Source organism: Thamnophis sirtalis, unplaced genomic scaffold (assembly GCF_051295495.1).
Source record: "Thamnophis sirtalis isolate CommonGarterSnake01/CBP01778 unplaced genomic scaffold, rThaSir2_p1.2 scaffold_8, whole genome shotgun sequence".
Taxonomy (NCBI): Eukaryota; Metazoa; Chordata; class Lepidosauria; order Squamata; family Natricidae; genus Thamnophis; species Thamnophis sirtalis.
Window position 1 is genome coordinate 55,357,801 of NW_028261388.1, and position 22,496 is coordinate 55,380,296.

General features: G+C 44.4%; 1 protein-coding gene across 1 annotated transcript in view; it reads right to left on the minus strand.

Moving 5' to 3' along the window:
* Positions 1-21,928, minus strand: part of LOC106548771 (cystathionine beta-synthase) — a 36,381-nt gene extending 14,453 nt beyond the window's left edge. Inside the window, exons 1-9 of the mRNA XM_014066219.2 lie at positions 21,418-21,928; positions 20,039-20,097; positions 19,239-19,420; positions 17,552-17,658; positions 10,581-10,715; positions 8,361-8,440; positions 7,075-7,206; positions 1,718-1,787; positions 431-522 (exon numbers count right to left, since the gene is read on the minus strand). Coding sequence (XP_013921694.2) covers positions 431-522; positions 1,718-1,787; positions 7,075-7,206; positions 8,361-8,440; positions 10,581-10,715; positions 17,552-17,658; positions 19,239-19,420; positions 20,039-20,044 — 804 coding nt within the window. The 5' untranslated portion in view covers positions 20,045-20,097; positions 21,418-21,928. The remainder of the gene's footprint in view (positions 1-430; positions 523-1,717; positions 1,788-7,074; positions 7,207-8,360; positions 8,441-10,580; positions 10,716-17,551; positions 17,659-19,238; positions 19,421-20,038; positions 20,098-21,417) is intronic.
* Between the last annotated feature and the right edge of the window lie 568 nt (positions 21,929-22,496).

Genomic DNA, 22,496 nt, shown 5'->3' on the forward strand with positions numbered 1-22,496 from the left:
CAAATCATTGGAGTCTTATGAAGCCTAATACATATAGTTCTCAACTTATCGCAATTGAGCTGAAAAATTCCTGCTGCTAAGCAAGGTAGTTGTTCAGTGAGTTTGCCCCACTTTACAACCTTCCTTGCCATAGTTAACTGAATCAATGCAGTTACATTTATAACACAGTTGTTAAGTGACTCTGGCTTCCCCAATGACTTGTTTGTCAGAAGGTCGCACTTTGACATAACCCACCTATGTTAGTGATGGCCCACCTGGCACATGACAGCCATTGGGAAACTTAGCACTATTATCATTCCCAGCAATATTCCAGAAAATGCACCACCAGAGCTTCAAAAATAGAAGCAGCTCCCAAGGCCAAGTTGGGGACTGAGTGTCAAAGAACCGAATGGCTGATCCAGGCCGAAATAGCTAAGCCAGACCTACGTACTTTGCATGCAGGGCATTTCTCCTTCAACTTTCTGGCAACACCCGTGATGGTACCACCTGTGCCAGCTCCAGCCACAAACATATCAATTTTTCCTGTTTTTAAGAAAAACAAAACAATAAAACAAAAAGCATGTAACTATATTGCAAGAGTTCACACTAATTTAAAATTCAATCGTTTAACCACTATTAGCTATATGTAATTTACTCCAATTTTTACTTGCATCTATTTTAATGACCTGCATCTATCTTTTATATCTAGCAGGCAGCAGCACTTGACTGACTTTTGCTGATCTTGAAAAGTATGACAATATCTCTGCCACCCAGAGTAGTTTATTTTATGAGATGGGCAATTGTATAAATTTGAAAAAACAAACAAAACAAATCTGGTTAATACTAAGATCACCAGAATCCTGGACTAAAAGCCAGGCTGGAAGCAAACAAGAACAATAAGCTACAGTAACATCACAGAAGAATACAGTGGGAGGTCACTTTCATATTATTGCCAAAGATAATTATAGAGTGGTACTTTGTTATTCAACTGCTTTGATATGATACTAAACGCATTTTGTCCTGCTATTCATCATTTATTTGATACTCAATGCACTGACTAGAACTTGCTGATGTTGACTGCCTTGTGAGTCACTACATATTCCTTATGGAAAAAAACGTGTTGGTACTCATCGTTTTTGGTACTCAGCGTATCTCCCAGACCCAATTAACAATGAGTACCAAGGTACCACTGTAAATGGGAATGTCTGTGTAATCACGCCGAGATCAAGCTTAACTTGAAGGAAGCTTTAAATTTAGTTACCTTTCAGCCAAATCTTCTACAGCAGTCAGAACATTCTGCTGTTTCATATAGTGAATTCTTAATATATTTTGGGAACAGCTTCTTTTTAATAATGTATATTTACATTGCCCATTACCAGGTAATAGAGAAGGATTAATATTTTACTATATATTTACTCCAAAAAGAATTATTTAATTATTACTTGAAATAATGTGGGCTTCAAATAAACAAGCAGAGTAAGAGGATAATGGATTTGCAGGGGCAGAGACACAAGTGGAACTACATTTACAGCTCTAATACATTTTATTGTAATAATCATAAATTGTAGCTTGTACTAGTGGTTGTCTGATATGAAGAAATCCTGATATGGCAGGAAAAAAATCAGGAGTAAGAAATGGCAACTCACAATCAAGATTTCTAATAAATTGAATAGAATATGTTTTCCTTTATGTAAAGGAAATGTGCACATTATATTGATCAAAGAATTATTAATCATACCATCACACTGCTCCAAGAGCTCTTCAGCTGTGGTATCATAGTGTGCCAATGGATTACTTGGATTTCGATACTATTGTGGGAAAGAAATGGAGACAAAAGAAAAAAATCTGATGCTCAAATTGGTGGAACCAATTGTAGGTTTCTAGATGGTAATGTGTATGTGTGTATTAAGCAATATACCTCTAAAAGTATCACAATAGAGAAGTATTGTTATTTTACAAGTATTCTTTCTTTATAGATAAATAAAGATTTATTTATAAAGTATTGTTTACTTGCTACTGAAGATATATGGAATGGTTACCCAGGCTCCAGTGAAATACAATGAGAAAAAAAATGTGTTACATGTAAGGTGACCAGACGTCCCACTTTTGGCGAGACAGTCACGATTTTTAATAATTTGTCCCGTGTCCCGCAGCGTGTTCAAAAAGTCCCAATTTTCCAAAAGAAAGAAAAGACGTCGAATCATCAATTTTAAAAAGGACGCCGTTAAAAAAAAAGTTTTTATTTCTCTGAAGTGTCGTTCACGATGTGGCCTTTAGAGGGCAGTGGTTTTCCTCTCTCCGCTCGGCTTGCTCGCAGCGCCCGACGAGGGGCAAGGCTCCCTCCCCTACTGCGTGTGCACGCGCCAACGCGTGCTGTTTTTCTGCAGGGAGAGCGGCGGCTTGCGGCGGTGGCAGCACGGTGAGGAGGAGGCTCGGTCCCGGGCCAAGCAGCTCAGCTGTCGGAAGTTTTTTTTTTTTGCCCACTTCTCTCGGGCGCCGCTCTCCCTGCAGCCATGCCGTGCAAGCCAACGTCAGCAACCTGGTCCGGGTGAGCCGAGGGGAGGCAGGCAGGGATCCAGTTGGGAGAGGCATTGGGGGAAGGCAATCAGGGGAAGGCTGCTTTGCAAATGCCAGCGAAGTCCCATCTAAACTTCAGCACAGAGACCATGCGGGAAGGGGTCTCACCGGTAGAGCGAAACCTGGTGGATCCGAGCAGGCGCCTATCTGGGGGGTCGCCACTATCAGGCGACGCCCGGGACAACCTTTATAGCGTTCGGCGGCGAGAAGAAGAGGGAAAATGGTGGCGCCGCACTGACGGCACCGTCTCCGATGGACTTTCACTGTCCAGGCCCTGATTCTCCTTCTGACTGGGAGGGGCCCTGGAACACATTGGACTGCTGGAGTGTTACTGCTGACAGAGAGGGGGTGGTCCGTGTAGAGCGGCACTGGATGGGGTCGGACAGCTTGTCTGTTTGCTGCTGCTGTAGCCTCCCTGGGCACCCCCCCTCCCCGTTTCCGTCGGTTTACAACATGCGATGTCTCTGGCGTCTTTAATATCTTTTCTTTGCTGACATCTTCTGCTCTTGTTTTGGTGACCCTCGGACTATATTAGACTGTTCCAGAGAGGGGGTGGTTAGCCTGACATGGCGCTCAGTAAGATCAGGCAGCTGGCTACGTTATCGTTGCCACGGCCTTTTGGGCGCTCCCCCTCCGTACCACTGGACTTGGCCTTCCCTGCTGTGCGGCCTCTCCTCTGCCTGTCCTCAAAACTACCAGGTTTTTTCCTTTCTATCATCGCCCCCCCCCCTGCTCATGGCTGCTGGACTTTGGATTCACTTGGATTCACGACCTGGACTTTGGACTTACGACCTGCCAAATTGGTGCGACCACTGCTGCCCGTCGATGCTTAGGAGGCCACTTTGGATTTCTGACCCCCCTGCCATACCATCTTATTCCATCTTATTCTACAGGACAGAGAAAAGTCGAACTATCCCTCTTTATATCACCGTTAAAACTCCATCACCTGAACTCCTTGCGAACTCTTTACGAACCCATGTATAGACGCCACACAACAGCAACAGCTGCACAAATTTTGTATGTGGAATGTGTGTGGAATGTGTGTGGAATGTATGTGGTATGTATGTGTTGAGTGGTCCCACGCTTTTTAATTTATCGTAAATTTTACTGTATCTCTGTATATTTTAATATTAGTGGGGTATGCATGCGGAGAATGTTAAGTCGGTATGTATGGGGGGATTGAGAGTGCGGCCTGGTGCCCCTTCCAGTGAGTGCAGAAGCAGAAGTGGATGGGGGCCCGGATCCGCCTCTCATCCCAGAATGTGTGGTATGAATGGCCTGCTGGGGAGAACGGAGGCCATGGGAGGGGAAGTGGGGCCTATGGGTGCAGGGATGGGCCGGTGCATCCCGGTCATAGTTGGGAGAGGCAGATTTGATGGGAGCTATAGGGCTAGCCATTACCGGGGAAGGAGGGTTCGCTACGTTACAGCGATCCCCCCTTCCGGCCCTGTTAGCTCCACTCCAGGACCAGATGGCGAGAGTTGTCAGGGCCCTGGTCTCAGGCTGCTGTTGCTAAATGCCAGGTCTGTGGTTCATAAAGCTCCCCTCATCCGGGACCTAATGTTAGATGAGGGGGCAGACCTGGCATGTATTACTGAAACCTGGCTGGGCCATGAGGGAGGAGTCCCCCTCACTGAAATGTGCCCAGAAAGGTTTTTGGTGCTCCACCAGTCGCGACACGAGGGAAGGGGTGGGGGAGTGGCAGTCATCATCCGAGAATCTTTAGTTCCTCATAGGATCCCTGCTCTGGAGATTGTTGGGCATGAGTCCCTTCTGGTGAAGTTGGACCTTGGGGGTCAAGTGGGGTTTTACTAATGTACCTACCTCCCAACTGCGTTACAACAGCCCTGCCTGTGCTCCTCGAGTCAGTAGCCAAGCTGGCGGTTGAGTTTCCCAGAGTTATAGTGCTGGGGGATTTCAACCTGCCATTGCTCGGCGAATGCTCTGATGGAGCACAGGAGTTCATGACAGCCATGGACTTGACCCAGGTAATTCAGGGTCCGACTCATACAGCGGGTCACACGCTCGACCTTGTGTTTCTCTCGGAGCAGTGGAGACGTGATCTAGATTTGATGGGCATTAAGATCTTGCCCTTGTCATGGTCAGATCATTTCCTATTGAGGCTCGACTTTTGGAAACCAATCCCCCACTGTAGGGAGGTGGAACCGATTAGGTGGTTCCGCCCCAGGCACCTAATGGACCCTATGGAATTTCAGACAGCGCTTGGTGAGATACCTGACTCTCTGGCCCACAGTCTGGCGGAGTCCTTGGTTGCTGATTGGAATACGGCGGCGGCGGAGGCTCTAAACCGGATTGCGCCTTTACGGCCTCTCCGCGGCAGTGGATCCAGGAGAGCTCCTTGGTTTACCGAGGAACTCCGGGAGATGAAGCGCCAAAAGAGACGCCTAGAGCGACACTGGAGGGCTAGTAACTCTGAATCCGACCAAACACAATTAAGAGTCTTTATTAGGACTTATCTAGTGACGATATGGGTGGCAAAATGTGCGCATTTTTCCACTCTTATTGCATCCGCAGAATCGCGCCCAGCCACCCTGTTTAGGATAGCCCGCTCCCTCTTGAAAGGGAGGGATGCGGACGAACCTCTACAGGGTAGAGCTGAGGAATTTGTTCAGTTTCTGTCAGATAAAATCGCTCGGATTCGGACGGACCTGGACTCCACTTGGACGGTACCACCGTCCAAGTGGAGTCTGGGGGAAGGTTTTGATCGGATTTTATGGAGCGAGTTTCAACTTGTCGCTCCTGAGGAAGTGGACAAGGCCATGGAAGCGGTGAGTGCCTCCACCTGTTTACTGGACCCGTGTCCCTCCTGGTTGGTCTCGACCAGCAGGGAGGTGACACGTGGCTGGCTCCAGAGGATTGTTAACACCTCTCTTCGGGAAGGATCCTTCCCGCACCCCCTAAAGGATGTGGTGGTGAGACCCCTCCTGAAGAAACCTTCCCTGGTTCCAGCCATTTTGAACAACTATTGCCCAGTCTCCAACCTCCCATTCGTAGGGAAGGTTGTCGAGAAGGTGGTGGCCTTTCAATTCTGATGGACCTTGGATGAAACAGATTATCTGGATCCCTTTCAGTCGCGTTTCAGGCCTAGTTACGGCACCGAAACTGCTTTGGTTGCACTGATCGATGATCTCTGACCTCTTCCTCCACCATGCTTTTGAGGAGCCATGAGGCCACGGGAGCCAGTAGGAAGGCGGTGGAGGGGGCGGGAGCAGGAAACAAAAAGCCCCATGGCTTCTCAAAAGCATGGCGGAGGAGGAAGAGGCAGCGACAGGAGTAACGCGGTGTCCAGCTCAGGTGCTCCAAGCGGAGGGGGAGGCGACACCACCGCTGCCACGGGTGGAGGCACCAGCGGGAGCTTTGGCAGCTTCACCCCAGCCGCAGAGCCGGGCGGCAAAAATTTTAATCAAAAACACCCCCCCCCAATGGTGTCCTGCTTAACCAATTTTAAAATCTGGTCACTTTAGTGCAATGTTGCCTTTTAAAATAAGGTATAAAATAGTTCAGCTGAGACTCAGCAGGTATTAACTAGAGTAATGAGGGTATATTTTAATATTTATTTCCTGCTACATAAGTGTAATAAAATAAAAATAGCTCTGGCTGCAGACCAAAAAGCAGCATTGCCCACCCTATCAACTCAGCCAAGAAACCAACATGCCACCTGGTTCCTCTTTTTCTGAAATGGTCACCTACCAGCGTATAAAATTGCAGCTTTCTTTCCAAACTCATTATCATAAAAAAGTTTCATTTAAACAATTGTTTCATCTTCTTGTTCTTTTACTTCTTAAAACTCTCTATATTTTGTGTTAAACAGATATAATATAGATATTTGTTTAATCTGTATATCCATTTAGTAAATTTAATGAACTTTGGGGTAAATATGATGACACACCACCCCTTGCTTCCTAGTAATCTGATGGAGAATATCTGAATGGTTTGTTAACCAGCATGAAAGATCCCTCCCTCCCTCCCTCCCTCCAATTAATATATACACCTTTCTGTGTTGGCAGCACATGGCACAGAATAAGTAATTTGGCCATGCAATACACATTTTTTTAAACCAGGGTTCTCCAACCTTGGCAACTTTAAGATTTGTGGACTTCAATGCCCAAACCTCCTCAGCCAGCCATGCTGAGGAAACCCCTGCTTTAAACCACTCAGATGCTGCAGAGGAGACTGGAAAACTATCACTTTCCTCCCAACCCCCTTCCTTGCAGGTGAAAAAAGTAATTAGAAATCAATGATTGTGTACTTAGGGTTGGGGCCACTGCAGGTCTGTTTGGTGCTGAAGATCAGAAAGTTGGCAGTTCTGTCCGAATTTTATGCTCAAAATCTCTTATGCCCCTTCTTCCCTCCTTTTGTAAGACTTCTGAAGAAGGTTAGCTTTTTTCAAACCAATACTATACAGATAGTTTTGTATCCCAGGTTGAGTAAAGCAACTGGATGGAAAATAATTCAGAATATATTGATCCATTCTAAACCAGAAGTAGGAATCTATACCTGATCCAAAATATGTGAATTTGGAATTTCGTTTTTCAGTTTCCACGCAACACGAACATTGGATTCTGGATCATCAAACTTGGTGCAGGGAGTTCTTATTATTTCAACCCCAAGTGCTCTCAGAACATCTACCTAGAAGGATGATATAGAAACCATAAATTAAATTAATTATCTGCACTGTATTAGTTAATATAAACTGAGATAAACATATAAATGCTTTATATAAATAAATGAAGTAGTCCAGCTCACAAAATATTTATTTATTCAATTTTGATACTATCCAAATCCAATTGACTCCCGGTGGTTCAGAATATTTTTTAAAAGTTAATTAAAAACAAGTGGAACACACAGCATGACTTAATAATATGACTGCTTATCTGTGGCCATTAAAAACCAGAAAATTAACATTTATGCTGGCTTATTGCCTATTTGATCTGAGCTAAGACTCACTAGACTTGGTGTGGTATATCCCAGGGAAGAGTGAACAGGAAAACAGTTGCAGATTGTCCACACAAAGGAATATGTACATAGTTTTGCTTCCATGATTGAAATTTTAAAACAACCACACGTATATGCACCTTTAGCTGAACAAAAAGGTTGTCTGATATTCTGTATATGCCATGCACATGCATAACTAAGTTGACAATTCTTCTTTCACAAAGGTTGGGACAAAACTAAGCACATTACTAAAATTAAGACCTTAGAGTTTATTGTCGCTATTTCTAATCAGGTACCTTTTACATGTTTAAGACAAACTCCATAATTCCTAGCAAACTATTACTTACCTCTAGTCATTCATTTGTGGATTCTTATCAGCTATTCAAATGATCCTCTACTAATAGGTATTTCCAAACCACATTATTTCCATTCCCCAAACTCTAACAAAGCAATCTGAAGTCAACCTGTGACCTTTACTTCTGCTGCCTTTGGAATTCTAAAAACATGCAGGCAACTCCATAAGCCAATCAATTCTCTTTTCCAGGGCAGAGTTCATCAACCAGGTATGATCTGACTTGTCTGAGCCACAACACATCCCGGAGCACTCAACTTCCTTCACCCCTCCTTACCCCCCATGGAAATAAAGAAAATAAATGGCTCTTATGTAATTGCTGTAGCTTTCCACAAGAAGAATGATGAAAATTCTGTGTTCTGGGAGATTAACAAATCATCCCCACTTCATGAATTCAGTTGCCCAGGAGACAGGCTTTGTGCTAATGGGAGGAAAGTGAAGAAAAGAAAAATGACTAGACTATGAGTTTCTGCTGAGCCACTTAGATGACTCTCACCTTTTCCATACTCATTTTCTCTGGCATGACAATGACACAGCGATAACCCTTCATTGCAGCTACAAGAGCCAGTCCAATCCCTGGTGGTGAAAAGAAGAAGAAATAAGGCAAGTAGAAATTATAACTACAAGTTAATTAAACCTCCAGGTCTTCTCTCTCCTCCATTTTCTAAATGGAGCAGCTCTCAGATTTTCACTTTAAAAAAAATATGGGGGAGAATGAATGTTCCTGCATATTCAGTTTGAAGATAATGGAATAGCAGAATAACAGATTTGGAAGGCCCTTGGAGGTCTTCTACTTCAATCCGCTGCTGAAGCAGGGAACGCTATACCAGAGGTGGTATTCAACCGGTTCGCACCAGTTTGCCCGAACCGGTGGCAGAAATTTTTCCCAGTTTGGTGGATTGGTAGTGATGGCCGACTGGCCATGCCCTTGAACCAATCCCTGTCACTGGTTGCTCACCCTGCCCATCCGGTCACTGCTCACTTGTGCTGCCTCTTTGCATACCAGCTTTCAAAGAGGTTGGCGGCTGGCCGCAGGCTGCTGAAAAGTCCTCTGGTTGGTGAAAAAGTGCTGCCTCGCACATGCACATCCCATTGCCTTGCAACCAGAGGACTTTGCAGTGGCCTGTGGCCAGTCTCTGGCCTCTTTGAGAGCTGGTATGCAAAAAGGCTAGGAGGCTTCTTTGCCTGCCAGCTGCCTCCTAGCAGCAGCAGCAGCTGGCTGAGGGCTGCTGAAAACCCTGGCCAGCTTGTCTTCCGGACTGAACCAGCCACTGCGGAAGATAAGCAACCAAAGAGGTGGGGTGGGGAGGAAGCAGGGAAATGGGGGCAACTAGTGAAGGGAGGGCAGGGGTAGATAAGGAAAAATCCTAAAAAAATTCCTACCTTTTCCTGTGGGCATGGCTAAGTGGGGGGCATGTGACTGAGTGGGCATGGGTGTGGCCATGAGTGATGTTTCATTGACCATGCCCACTCAGTCACATGCCCCACCCACCTAGCCATGCCCACAGGAAAAGTTAGAAAACCTTTTAGGATTTTTCCCTATCTACCCCTGCCCTCCCTTCACTAGTCACCTCTGTTTCTTTTAGTCTCTTATATAGACCATGATTTGTTGTCACCTGGGAATCTGACAAGGAATAAAATGAGCTTGTTTAGAAAATAGGCCTATTATGACCCAAATAACTGTTCCCTCTCTGCCAATTCTACTATAAAGGCCATTTGTAATAAATGTTAGATTAGATGATGTGAAAGGAAGATGTATTTGATTAATGATCAAGGTAGTTATTTTTTTGAAGTGAAAAATGAAGACAATGGCTGCAAATGATATAAATATCAAAAATAAAATAGGTGAATGAAGTTGAATGCCTTGGAAGATTGTTTACTAAAGTTTTTAAAAATGGGTGGAGACAAAGATAATGAATGCTGTGGTCATGTTGCAAGAAATATTTGCAAAAAATGGCTGCATATAAAAGCAAGTTTTCATCCTCACTTTGTCACACAGAAATGAGTTTTATGTATGTTAGTAGCATAAAAGGTGTGCACAGTAGAAATGGAATTATTTAAAAATGTGTGGCAAAGCAGGAAGAAATACATATTGAAGATTAAGAAAGAATGGGTGATGAAAAATGTGGACCAAATTCAAGAGAAAGTAGCCAGTACAAGAAAAGCGCATTAAGCAGCACTTCATAGAAAGAATGAATGAGTTCTAAATTGCAAAATGAAACATATGAAGGAAGAATGATCAGGTCAAGATTAAAAGAATGACAGGGAAAGTCATGGTTGACTGAAGCTGATGAGATTCTCAAAAAGTTCAAAGAAAAAAAGGAAGTGTATTAATTGGTGTTTGGATGGTTTCAAGAATAGAAATTTATGAAAATTTAAAGTGAACAGTATTACTTTTTTCTGTACTTTCCATCACATTAACTTTCCCTAAAAAGGGACTGAACAATAAGTGTATATATACATACATACATACATACATACATACATACATACATACATACATACATATGTAAGCTGTTGCATTTGATCTAAATCGGCTCCTCAGCCTTGGGCACTTTAGATATGTTAGCACTGTAACTCCCAAAACTGCCAAACAATATTATGAATCCTAAATATCTGAAAAATGCCAAGTTGTGGAATGGATAACAACCATTTTTTGACACTGAGGCTAGTTTTTTTTTAAAAAAAACTATTCTACCTTACTCATATTTTATACCTGTATTTCCTGATGTAGGTTCAATGAGAGTATCTCCTGGTTTTATGATACCAGCTTTTTCTGCATCCTCTATCATCCTTAAAGTGATTCGATCTTTTACACTCCCTCCAGCATTGAAATATTCACACTTGGCCACTGCAATTTCAGAACAAGAACAAATCTGAATTTAAAGTCAAAATCTCTGTTATGTTTGCCAAATTTAAAAAAAAATAAAACAATTCTAATATTGTGGAAATGATTTTAAAGATAGACAAATGAATCACTTTTAACCATTTATACTAGTGAAATTATATTCCAGTATTTTATATATTAGACATTCAGCACATTGGTCTTGGCTTAAGTGAGTGGGTTCATCAGGTTGCACAGTTTTTATATTGGGTTGGTGTTTATGGGAAGTAGGTTTCTTTATCCTTCAGTAATAATCTCACAACACATGAACAGACCCAACATAGTTTGAACTAGGGAACTATGAACATCCTAGACTAAGTTAAATCCAAAAATGCTAGGGAAATATGGAATCTTGGCATTCAGACAAATCAGCCATCAATGCACATATAGAAATAAATCACAATTACACACCATTCAAAAGAGAGAATTAAAAAAGACAACAAAAAAAGAGAGATTAGAAAACATCCTTTCCAGCAGCCAAAACCTAGATAAATATGGATTAACATCAGACAAACAATTAAGCAGAGAGCAATATTTTAAATAACCAGGCTAGAGGCTCAGTAACGGTTCCTAAGAATTTATTAACGCAGGTCTGGTAACTTGGAGGATTCAGAACGTGGACCGCTCCTGGCCAACTGACAGCTCTTTATATATGGGAGCTGTCAGTTGGCCAGCCAATAGATGCCCGCTGCGTCTTTCTCCAGCTGGCGGGTGCGCCGCAGCCAATCAGCTCACGGCTGCTCCGGCCCCTCCCGTTGGCAGGCACGGGAGGACTCAACACTCCTTCCCCCCAGATGGCGCATGTGTAGTCTCTCAGATACGCGGGCTGTCTGCGCACGCGCTGGGATCTCCTCAGTGCGGGCGCAGCTTCCGATGACGAAGGTGGTGCCTGGTTGCGGTGACGCATCTGAGAGGCTGGACCGACCCTGGAGCCTATTGGAATGGGCCGAGGTAAGACTGCGTAGTGTAATGGGTGGAGTGTTCGGTCTGCGTGGTCGGGCGTAGTTGGCAGAGCCGCGGCGTGACGTGGCTGGGTAGGTTGATCAGCCCCTCGGCGAGCAAGCCCTGGCTGTGTTTCTTGTGGAACTTGTTGACCGGGTTGAGGTTGTCGGGTGGCTCCGGAGCCAGTGGACCCTGGCGGCTGTTGGGGGTTGCCAGGGTTGGCCCCGTCGGTTGCTGCTGCCTGGAAGGCCGATGCCCGGCGCCGCAGCTGGTTCACATGGCGCCTCCATAGTCTTCCGTCGGCCAGCAGAACCCTGTAAGAGCAGGGCCCGGTTATCTCAGTCACTATCCCGGCTAACCACTTGGGCTCCCCTGCATAATCTTGGGCATACACCCCCTCACCCACCAGAAAATTTCTAGGAGAGTGTTGGACATTTGGGGTTGTAGGGGAGAACGCAGGTTGCATCCTGTCCAGAGTTGTCCTTAATCTGCGGCCCATTAGTAACTCAGATGGGCTTTTCCCAGTTGTTTGGTTTGACGTCGTATGTTGAGCCAATAAATATGTGCGAAGCCGTTGTGCCTACGGGAGGGGGTGTAAACTGGCTAGGCCCTCTTTTGCCGACCTTACGGCTCTCTCAGCCAGGCCATTTGCCGCGGGGTGGTATGGTGCCGTTGGCGCGTGTTGGATGCCTAGTGCAGCTAAGAATGTTAGGAAGGTGGACGACTGGAACTGGGGCCCGTTATCAGATATGATGACGTCTGGTAAGCCGTGTTTTGTAAATAGGGATTTTAGTACTTGCACAGTGGCGGCCGCTGTGGTTACTGTCATTTGGAAAATTTTGACCCACTTTGACAGGGCGTCCACTATAATCAGAAACGTGCGGCCTTCCACCTGGCCGAAAAAGTCAAGATGAATCTGGCTCCAGGGAGAGGGAGGTTTCTCCCAGGTCTGCGAAGGTGCGGAAGGTGGAGCGGGTCGCACTGCCTGACAATGAGGGCACCGCTGAACCCAAGCCGCTATGTCTGCGTCCATGGAGGGCCACCAGGCATAGCTGCGGCCGAGGGCCTTCATTCTGACTATGCCTGGGTGTCCCTCATGGAGGCTGGTGAGGACTTGTGCGCGGAGGGCGGCAGGTATCACCACTCTGGCGCCCCATAAGAGGCAGTCATGGGACACAGACAGTTCATCTCTTTGGCGGTAGAACGGGAGAAAGTCGCCTATGCGCGTTTCTTCCAACCAACCCCGTCTTACTGCGTCCATTATCCTCTGTAGGGTCTGATCGGAGTGCAAGGCCTGCGCTATGTCTGTGGCTGACAGGGGGCATGGGACGTCTTCCGTTAAAGTGAATACCGAGGCGGCTGGAGCCGGGTCGGTGACTGGGGTAGGCAGGGGGCAACAGCTAAGGGCATCTGCGTGCCCTAGCTGTTTCCCTGGTCTGTATTCCAGGCTGTATGAGTAGGCGGCAAGGAATTCTGACCACCTGCCCATTCTAGGTGACAGGATGGGTGGGGTGGAGCGGTCCCCCGCGATTATGCCCAACAACGGCTTGTGATCCGTTACTAGGGTGAAGTGGCGGCCGTATAAGTAATAGTGGAACCTTTTTACTCCCGCTACGGCCGCGAGGGCCTCCTTGTCCAATTGACTATAATTCTGTTCTGGTTTGGACAAGGTGCGGGAGTAGAAAGCGATTGGCAGCTCGGTTCCGTCCGGGTATGAATGGCTGAGGACTGCCCCTATCCCATAGGGAGAAGCATCGCAAGCCAGTACTAGCGGGCGGTGCTCGTTGTATTGTATTAGCACCGGTGCATTGGTTAACAGTGATTTGACAGCCGCGAGGGATTGGGCCTCGTGGTCTGTCCAGGCCCAAGGGGCTGATGTGTCAAGGAGGTGGTGAAGGGGCTCCGCAACTGTTGCTTTGTGCGGGATAAAGGGTGAATAAAAATTTAGGAGGCCAAGGAAGGCTTGGAGCTCCTGTTTATTAGTCGGGGTGGGAGCGGACGAGATGGCTTCCACCTTGGCGGGGGTGGGATGGATTCCCTTGGAATCCACCAAAAATCCCAAAAACTCCACCGAAGGCACGCCAAATCTACACTTTGCGCGCTTCAAGTGGAGCCCAGCTGCACGGAATCTTGAGAGGACGTCCCTTAATGTTTTGACGAGTCCTGATCGGTCCCTTGCAGTGATCAGGATGTCGTCAAAATAAGGGACGACCCCGGGAATGCCATGGAGCACTCGCTCCATAAGGCCTTGGAAAATGCCTGGGGCGACGCTAACGCCGAACTGGAGGCGGCGACACTTAAACGCGCCCCGGTGCGTGACAATGGTTTGCGCCATCACGGACGCTTCGTCTACAGGTAGCTGTTGGTATGCCTGGGCCAGGTCCAGCTTCGCGAAGATCTGGCCCTGGCCCAAGGAATGCAAGACATGCTGTACTACGGGCACAGGGTAAGGATGGGCCTGCAACGCCTTGTTGAGGGTGGCCTTGTAATCTGCGCACACCCTCAGTGAGCCATCTGCTTTGAGTGGCAGGACTATAGGTGTTTCCCAAGGCGCGTGGTCAACTGGTTCTAGGACTCCCTGGGACACGAGCTTGTCGAGCTCGGCGTCCATGCGAGCCCTCAGTGCCAACGGAACCCTTCTGGCCTTCAAACGGATGGGCGCCACCAAAGGGTTAAGATTCAAAGTGATGGGGGTGCCGTTGTAGCACCCTAAAGCGTCTGAGAAGACATCATCGTACTCTGCTAACAGGGACTCCAGTGAGGGGGCTAATTGCAGGGAGTTAATGCCTGAGATACCTAAGCCCAAGGCTCTAAACCAGTCCATGCCCAGTAATGAGAGTAAAGAGGGCTTGACTACCGTTAGGGGTAAATTTCCCTTAAACGTTCGGAAGGAGACAGGAAGGGTAGTGCAGCCTAAGATTGGGATGGTGTGGCCCTGGTAGTCTCTTAGGAGGCAGTCAGCGGGGCTGAGTTGTGCAGGGCGGAGGGTTGGTACTAATTCCCTCAAGGTGTCCCACGCAATTATGGTGCAGGCGGAGCCAGTGTCCAGCTCCATCGTACAAGGCCGGCCTGCGAGTAATATGCGGAGGTGCATTTTACCCTGGCCGCTGTACGATGCAGAGGTAGCTGATTCATGCTGCCAGTCGGGCGTCGTTGGCTCCGGGGTGGTCACAGCGTAACAGGACATTCGGCCAGAAGATGAGCCCAGGGTCTGGCGTCGGCCAGCAGAAGGTTGGTTGGTCATTGGTGGCGTCAACGAAGAGGACGCGGAGGGAGGTCTCGGGTTCCGAGGTTCTCCGGAGGAAGACTTGCAGACAGTGGAAATATGGCCCTTTTTCTGCAACGGCGGCAAACGGCCAAACGGAACCGGCATGATGCTCTTGGGTGGTGGCCACCGCAGCTCAGGCAGCTACTCCCATCGCGCAGAGGTTGTGCCCTCATGCAATCCACGGTGGCTGTGGCATCGGAGCACGGATCGTTGGAAAACGTGTGTGAATGCACACCTGAGTTGGGCCACCCTTGCAACGCGGAGGGAGGCAGTCGGCGGGTGTCTGGCGTCGAGTGGCCGGCCATCTCATACACCCTGGCTATGTCCACGGCGATTTTCATGCTGAGGACTGTCTTCTCCAATATCTTCCTGTGGAGGTTAATATCTGCGACTCCGTAGATAAACTGCTCCAACAGTGCATCTTCCAAGTCGGGGAACTCGCAATTGATAGCAGTTGCCCACAGTTCAGCAACATACTGTGCGATGGTCTGGCCCTGTCTCTGAATGCAATGCTGGAATGTCTGTCTGCGAGTGTATTTGGACGGTGCCGGCTCGTAGTCGAGCCTCAAACGCTCCATCAGGACGTCGAGTGGGAGGGAATGAACTGGTGAAGGGGCAGCCAACGCGCGGGCAGTAGCAAACATCTCTGCCCACAGTAGTGTAAGAAGGTGCCCCTTCTTCTCCCCTCGGGAAGCTCTGATAGATCATGGGCCAGCAAAAAGACCTCGAACCTTTCGAGGAACGCATCCCAGGATTCGGTTTCGGGGCGGAAGGCTGAAAATACCGAGGATGGTGCCAGTGCTGGCACTACCACAGGGTCCGTTTCTGACATCCTCGTCGCTAGTTTTAAATAACCAGGCTAGAAGCTCAGTAACGGTTCCTAAGAATTTATTAACGCAGGTCTGGTAACTTGGAGGATTCAGAACGTGGACCGCTCCCGGCCAACTGACAGCTCTTTATATACGGGAGCTGTCAGTTGGCCAGTCAATAGACGCCCGCCGCATCTTTCTCCAGCTGGCGGGTGCGCCACAGCCAATCAGCTCGCGGCTGCTCCGGCCCCTCCCGTTGGCAGGCACGGGAGGACTCAACACAATACCCAACGTACAAGTTCAGAGAATGAACCTCCACCCTCACAATACCCTAATCTGCAAGCTACCAAGGGGGGAAACCACACCCCCAAGCTATCTTATGTAAAAAGGAGCAAACACCATGCTCACCAGCACTTATCACATTACCTAATCATGTAATTTAAGAGTCTGTAGAGATTCTCAGTCATCCAGGTCATGGTTGTCCCAAAGGTACTTTTTCAGGTGGCAACTGGACTTCCTTGCTTTTTCTTTGAAGATGTTTCACTTCTCATCCCAAAAGCTTCAATTTGGATGAACACCCTCTGAATGGTGTGGGACAGGGGTGGGTTCCTGCCAGTTCTAACCTCTTCTACAGAAGAGGTTCCACAAATCTACAGTGCTGTTTAGAACCGGTTCCAGCTCTCCTCCCCAACCCCTGCCCATCTGCACATCATCAAGATGAAGAGCGAGAGGAGGAATTCTGGGAGTAGAAGTCCACAAATCTTAAAACTGTCAAGTTTGAACACCCCTGGGGTTTTTTTTCTAAAGGGTTAGGGGTGCAAGAGTCTTGTAACTTGACAGCTTTAAGACTTGCGTGCTTCAAATGCCAGAATTTCTGAGCCACCATTTTGGTTGCTAAGCAAGAATGTTGTGAGTTAAGTGAGTTTCACCATATTTTACAAGTTGGTCACATGGCTGGCAAGCCACTCCCACCTGGTCACATGGCTGGCAAGCCATTCCCACCCAGTCAAATGGCTGGCAAGCCACTCCCACCCAGTCACATGTCTGGCAAGCCACTCTCACAAAGCAGGCCACACCTACAGAAGCGGTTCTAAAAAATTTTGAAACCCACCACTGGTGTGGGAGTAGGAATGGATTTCCAGAGAAAAAAATTGCAGACTACAGGAAACAGGAGCACTACTCGGGTGACCTTGAGGACACAGATATATCTCCAAATGCTTCAATGACACTCTAAAAGGATGCAAATTACCAGCTGTCTGTAAGGAATATAAATCCTTCCATTCCCCACTATCCTGCCAGAGCTGAAGAAGCTTCTTAGATGAGAAGTGAAATGTGTTCAAAGAAAAAAAAGAAACAAGAAAGTCCAGTTGAAAAAGCACCTTTGGGACCAGGATTTAAGAGTTTTGTCTTCTAATAACTGTCCATCATTCCTCATCTCTTTGTACTTCTATACTCAGTATTTCTAATTAAGTGTCAGTTAGATCACAATGCCCAATGTGAGATCCCTCTAAAAATCTTCACTCAATGATTGTTATTAATGTGGCAGAAAATACAAAATATTACCAACAACCATCAATTGGCTCATATTTCATTTTGTCCCAGTTTTACCCATACATTGTCCCACACATCGTTTGGACTCCATTCACATTATGCCACCTTGATGGGTGTCAGCTGTAAAATCCATTGCACAGCCCCCATCTATATACTGGAATGAAAAAAATTTCTTTTCATTCCTAGCCTAAATTCAACACCATTTCAGACTACTTTGGCAAAGAAATACTCACAAAGTTCACACTTGAGACCATAAGCTTTTGAAATTTTGTTGATTCGGATCAGAGGAGTGTGTCCAATTTTCTCTAAGATATTTGACAAAATCTTTGGTTCTTTTTGCCTGACAAGGAAAAAGAATAAAACCAAAATAACCCCGAAATGCATTATTGACTCCAATGAGAACCGATGTACTAAAGTACAGCCTGGCTTTGATTTATTTTTAACAGTGGACAGGAGGAAAGATAGTGAGAAAAATCAAAATCTTTTGTCTAGTGGTCCATCAGATTGTTTTTGTATTATATTCCATGTATCCAAAAGTAACATAATAGGGTTTAGTTCTTCAGAAGGGCATCCCTTGAAAAGATCACCTAGTATTTCCAAATAGGGCATTTCTGAAGGCGGTTTTTTTTAATCAACAACAGCAGCAGCTGTTTCTTGCTGTCTACTGACAGCAAGAAAAGTTACGGTGGCCACTACCATGTGATCAAAACCTTTTTATATGGTCCTTGGCCGACTTAAAAAAGAATGTGTTTGATCATACGGCTGTGGCTACTATCATGACTTTTTAGATCCCCACCCCAGAATCCATGAATCTACTGATCAAAAAGGATTTTTTTTTAAAGAGGTAGAACAACTTGTTTCTGATTAGCTATTGTACTAATAAAGGATGGCTACCATCTTTCCTTCCAGTTTGCAGGCTCTATAAAGATTTGGAAAGGGAAAAAACTTCCATGAGACTCTATGGATGAGGCATTCTCCATTCTTCAATTGCATAGCAACCCTGGGCTCTGACTGTAACCTGTCATTGTTCAAATCAATGCTAATATGGCAGATGTCATTAATATTAGCAATAGAGAAGAATTATAAAGGTTACCTTCCATTAAAATATTATTTTCTTAAGTACACTAGTAAGTTGTGAACCACTTTAGACATTGAAAGCACATGTGAGGGGCTGAAGTCCAACTGGCTTCACACTGAAATGGATACTATATGGATACTATAGGTCACCAAATTAAGGAATCTTATGCAGGGGATCTGTACATGCAAAATCATTTCCAATACTGCTCAACAGGTAGGTGAAGCCAGAGTGAGCAGCATATTAAGGTATTCACTAATCTGCACCTTTACTGACAGATGGGTTTTCGAACAGAATTGGTAACTTACAGTATTTCTGATATACGTTACTATCAAAGGTTTGTACTCATCATTCATTTCTTTTCAATGTCTGTGCATGCTCTTTCAACACTCCTTAATTAGTTCTTTAAATTAAACATACATTTAAAGTTTTGCTTGGATTATTTCTAATCTGTTGTTATATAAATTCAAAGTCTAATGTCATTAATTTAACAAGGGTTGATCACACCATTCAATATATGGAAATAACAAAAAGTTGCATAAATTTCCTGGAATATACTGAAGCTAGTGCTAAGCTGGAACAGGTCATAGCTGTCTATATCTCTCATTTCAGAATTCTTGAGATTTTAATTTATTTCTACTTTCATAATAAAAACTGAAATGAAGAAATACACTATATAAATTTATGTACAGTAAAGTGTTAGAAGACAGGGAAATTTAGGGGATTTAATTCTCTTCTATCAGAAGCAAATTCTTAGCACATCATATTGCCTGTGAGCCAAATTTTCTTTGTTTCCTATTTCAGATACAGCTGTAAAGCAGGCATTACTTTAAGTTGCTACTTACTGAGGCACATAGCGATGAGGTGATTCTGAGATGGATTTTCCTGGTTTCCAAGTGCATCTGCTAGGCAAATTGGGACTAATCCAGGCAATACTGGTTTTGGCTTCTGGGTTTTCCACATCGCCATTGAGGAAAGGACAAACTCTGATTGTTTTATTTGAAGTATAAACAGAAGCCATCATAAGCTAAAAAGGAAATATAGAAAAACAAGCATTTCAACAAAAGATTGAACTCCAGTAAAACAAAACATACCTAGTGAAAAGAATCTACCATGTTTTTCATATGCGCGCGCGCGCGCACACACACACACACACACACACATACATTTGGATCCTGGTTTAACCGGTCCGGTGCAACAGGGCTCGGCATCCACCACATGAATGTGCGCAGCACGCGCGCGCACACAGGCAATTTGTGCATGCGTCCTTACCTCCTGCGATGCGTCTGTGATGCTCCAGCTGCTCGGCGGAGTGTCGCTCAGGCACTGTATGCTCCGTGTGTGTGCGTGGAAGTGTGAGCTCAAAGACCGGTAAGGATCATGGGCAGGCGGGTGGGCCCTCTGGAGCACCGTACCGGAAATGTAACCAGTGCTCCCGGCAGGCACCAGTACGCCTGTACCGGGGCATACCGATTGTAACCCACCACTGATATATGTACACACAGACACACAGACACACACACAAACACACACACACACACACACACACACAGATTTGGTTTCCAAGCAGGCACACTTCATCGCTTGCTCAGGGTTGCTGTCCGCAAAGAAATTAGCAAAAATGTTTGTGAAACACATTTATCACCTGCATGGGGAGCCCAAGGGGATCATTTCAGACTGTGGAGTCCAGTTCACAGCCACGTTCTGGAAAAACATATATATGTTTTATGTATTATAAAAGGTATTGCTACTTTTTGCAACAGACAGCATTTTATAGCTGATTTTTTGGGGGGCAGCCCAAGATTAAAGGATGTCAGTTATATGATGACATCAGTGCAAGTAAAGGGCAGAATATTCATCTCCATCATCCATAGGCCATGAATTCATTCCTCTCTTCCTTTCTGGAAACCAACTTGCTTTGAGGGTTCCATGTGTATTTGACAATCATCTCTACAGGGCTACTATCAACCATGTTCTTTGCTGTTGTGTGAGATAATAAATAGCGAGCTACAATTTTCTATTTCAAAAAATAATTTTATTAAATAATTAGAATATTACAAGATAATACAAACTAAAATATATAAAAGAAGAAAGAAAGAATAAAAGGTGCAAAGAGAAAACTTAGAAAAGAAATAAATACTAGAAAAAGAAAAGAAATAAAAGTAAAAACATAGTGAAGAAAAATAAAAGAAATATATAAAAAAGTGACTCCCAAGTTTCAATAAAAGACCATTAAGGGTTACCAGAAATATGAATTTATCTAATCTAATCTTGATTAAATAAATCAATTTTATATTCCTTCTGTTTACTCCTAACAATCTTAATATTTAGTTCATTCAAATTATGATCTAGGACTAGATTTCAGTTCTTTGTCCCTTCTCACAAAATTCTCTTTTGTAAGAAAAATTATCATTCTCTTGGTTTATTGTTGGTATAAACTTTTAATTATTAAAATATTAGCCAATTTCTTTTATAAGGCCAGTGTAACATTTTTTTCATATCAACTTTGTAATCTGTAACTTGTATTTATTTATTTATTTTATTTAGTTTGTCATTCATGTACAAGAATGAGTCCACTTTCAACTCAGTCTCTGTCTTGTCACGTAACATATGTCCTTAAAAAATCTAGCTATAGAGGCAGATATTGATGTTGACAGTGTCAATATTAATTTCTGACTCCCATTTTGAAAGTATACTTCAATATTTGCAGCATTAGAACATTTTGTGCCATTCCGTAACAATTCATCATACGTATGTGTTCTTCTCCTTTATTTCCAATCTTTAAACCCTTTTAATATTCTAATTTTAAAATGCTGTTTTTTAAAAAAAAAAGAAAAAGAAAACATTTTCCATAGCAAGGATTTTTTTATAATTAATTCTAAATTTGTGTTTCAAATTTATCTGGATTTGTAGCTTTCTAAAACCAACATCTTAATCAACCTTTCTTTTGTTTATTTTTTTTAAATTCAGCTCCTACACTTGTAGTCAGATGTTTCTTTCATTAAGAATTGAAGGCAGACTCACCTCATATTTTCACATTCCTCATAAGCAATTTCCAAATGTGATTAGAAAAGGAACTATATGAACTTAGTGTCTTTTAAAGGCACTACTGCAATTTAAGCAAGATGGCTATTCCTTTATCTCTCAGTGCTGAAAACCCGCCAGTCTTGCAGCCTCTTTGGGAGTAGCAGTGGTCTGGAGCACCATGGGTGATCTCTCATCCTCTCTTTGTCTGGAGTTCAAAGAGTCAGTCCATTTCACTGACTCTTCATTCTTCACTATGATCATTAGCTCCGCTTTTTATGGGGCTGCCTTCAATCTGCCATTTCTTCCTCCGGAAGTCTCAAGAGCTACAATTTTCCCTGTGAATTCTCCCTGTACTTCCAGAATCAATACTCATTCTGGTATGCTTCCCCAGTCTGGCACCATGGAAATTTTTGTTGAAGCTGAGGGAATATTTCTCACAATCATACTGTAGGGATACATTTTAGCAATAGTAAAACATCCCATTATTCCAAGCTGTCTTTAAAGTTATTACCTTGCATTTTCCATTATTCATTTTAACCTGAGTTCAAAGTTTACTTAAGAAAGATCTCCAACTTTAATTACAATTCAAAGTACTTCCTGAACAATGAGTTCAACAGGATCAAGGTACAAGCAAACAATTGTATAGTATTATCACTGACATCCTGCAAGGAATCACTCACTCAGCAAAGTCAGAACACTTCCCCAGTTAACGTATTATTTTGAAGCTACAAACCTATTTCAAATTTTAAAACTGTTTTCAGCTGCATTTTATCTAAGAAAATAACAAATACACACACACACACACAATTTTATTTGAATATTTTTCTAATGACCTATAATCCATTATTATTGATGTGTACCATTTGAAAAAATACTTATTTTTTATTTATTATACTGAAATAAATATTTCTCTTCTTTTGGTTTTTGAGAAATGCCAAAGTGCCAAAGACAAAACTCTAAAAAAAAAAAAAAAAACTATGGGCCAAAGTAGATATAAAATTAGCCAGATAACTATCTATACTGGGGAAAGTGTGGAGAGGGATATTATTTATTTATTTAGTTATTTGTTTGTTTGT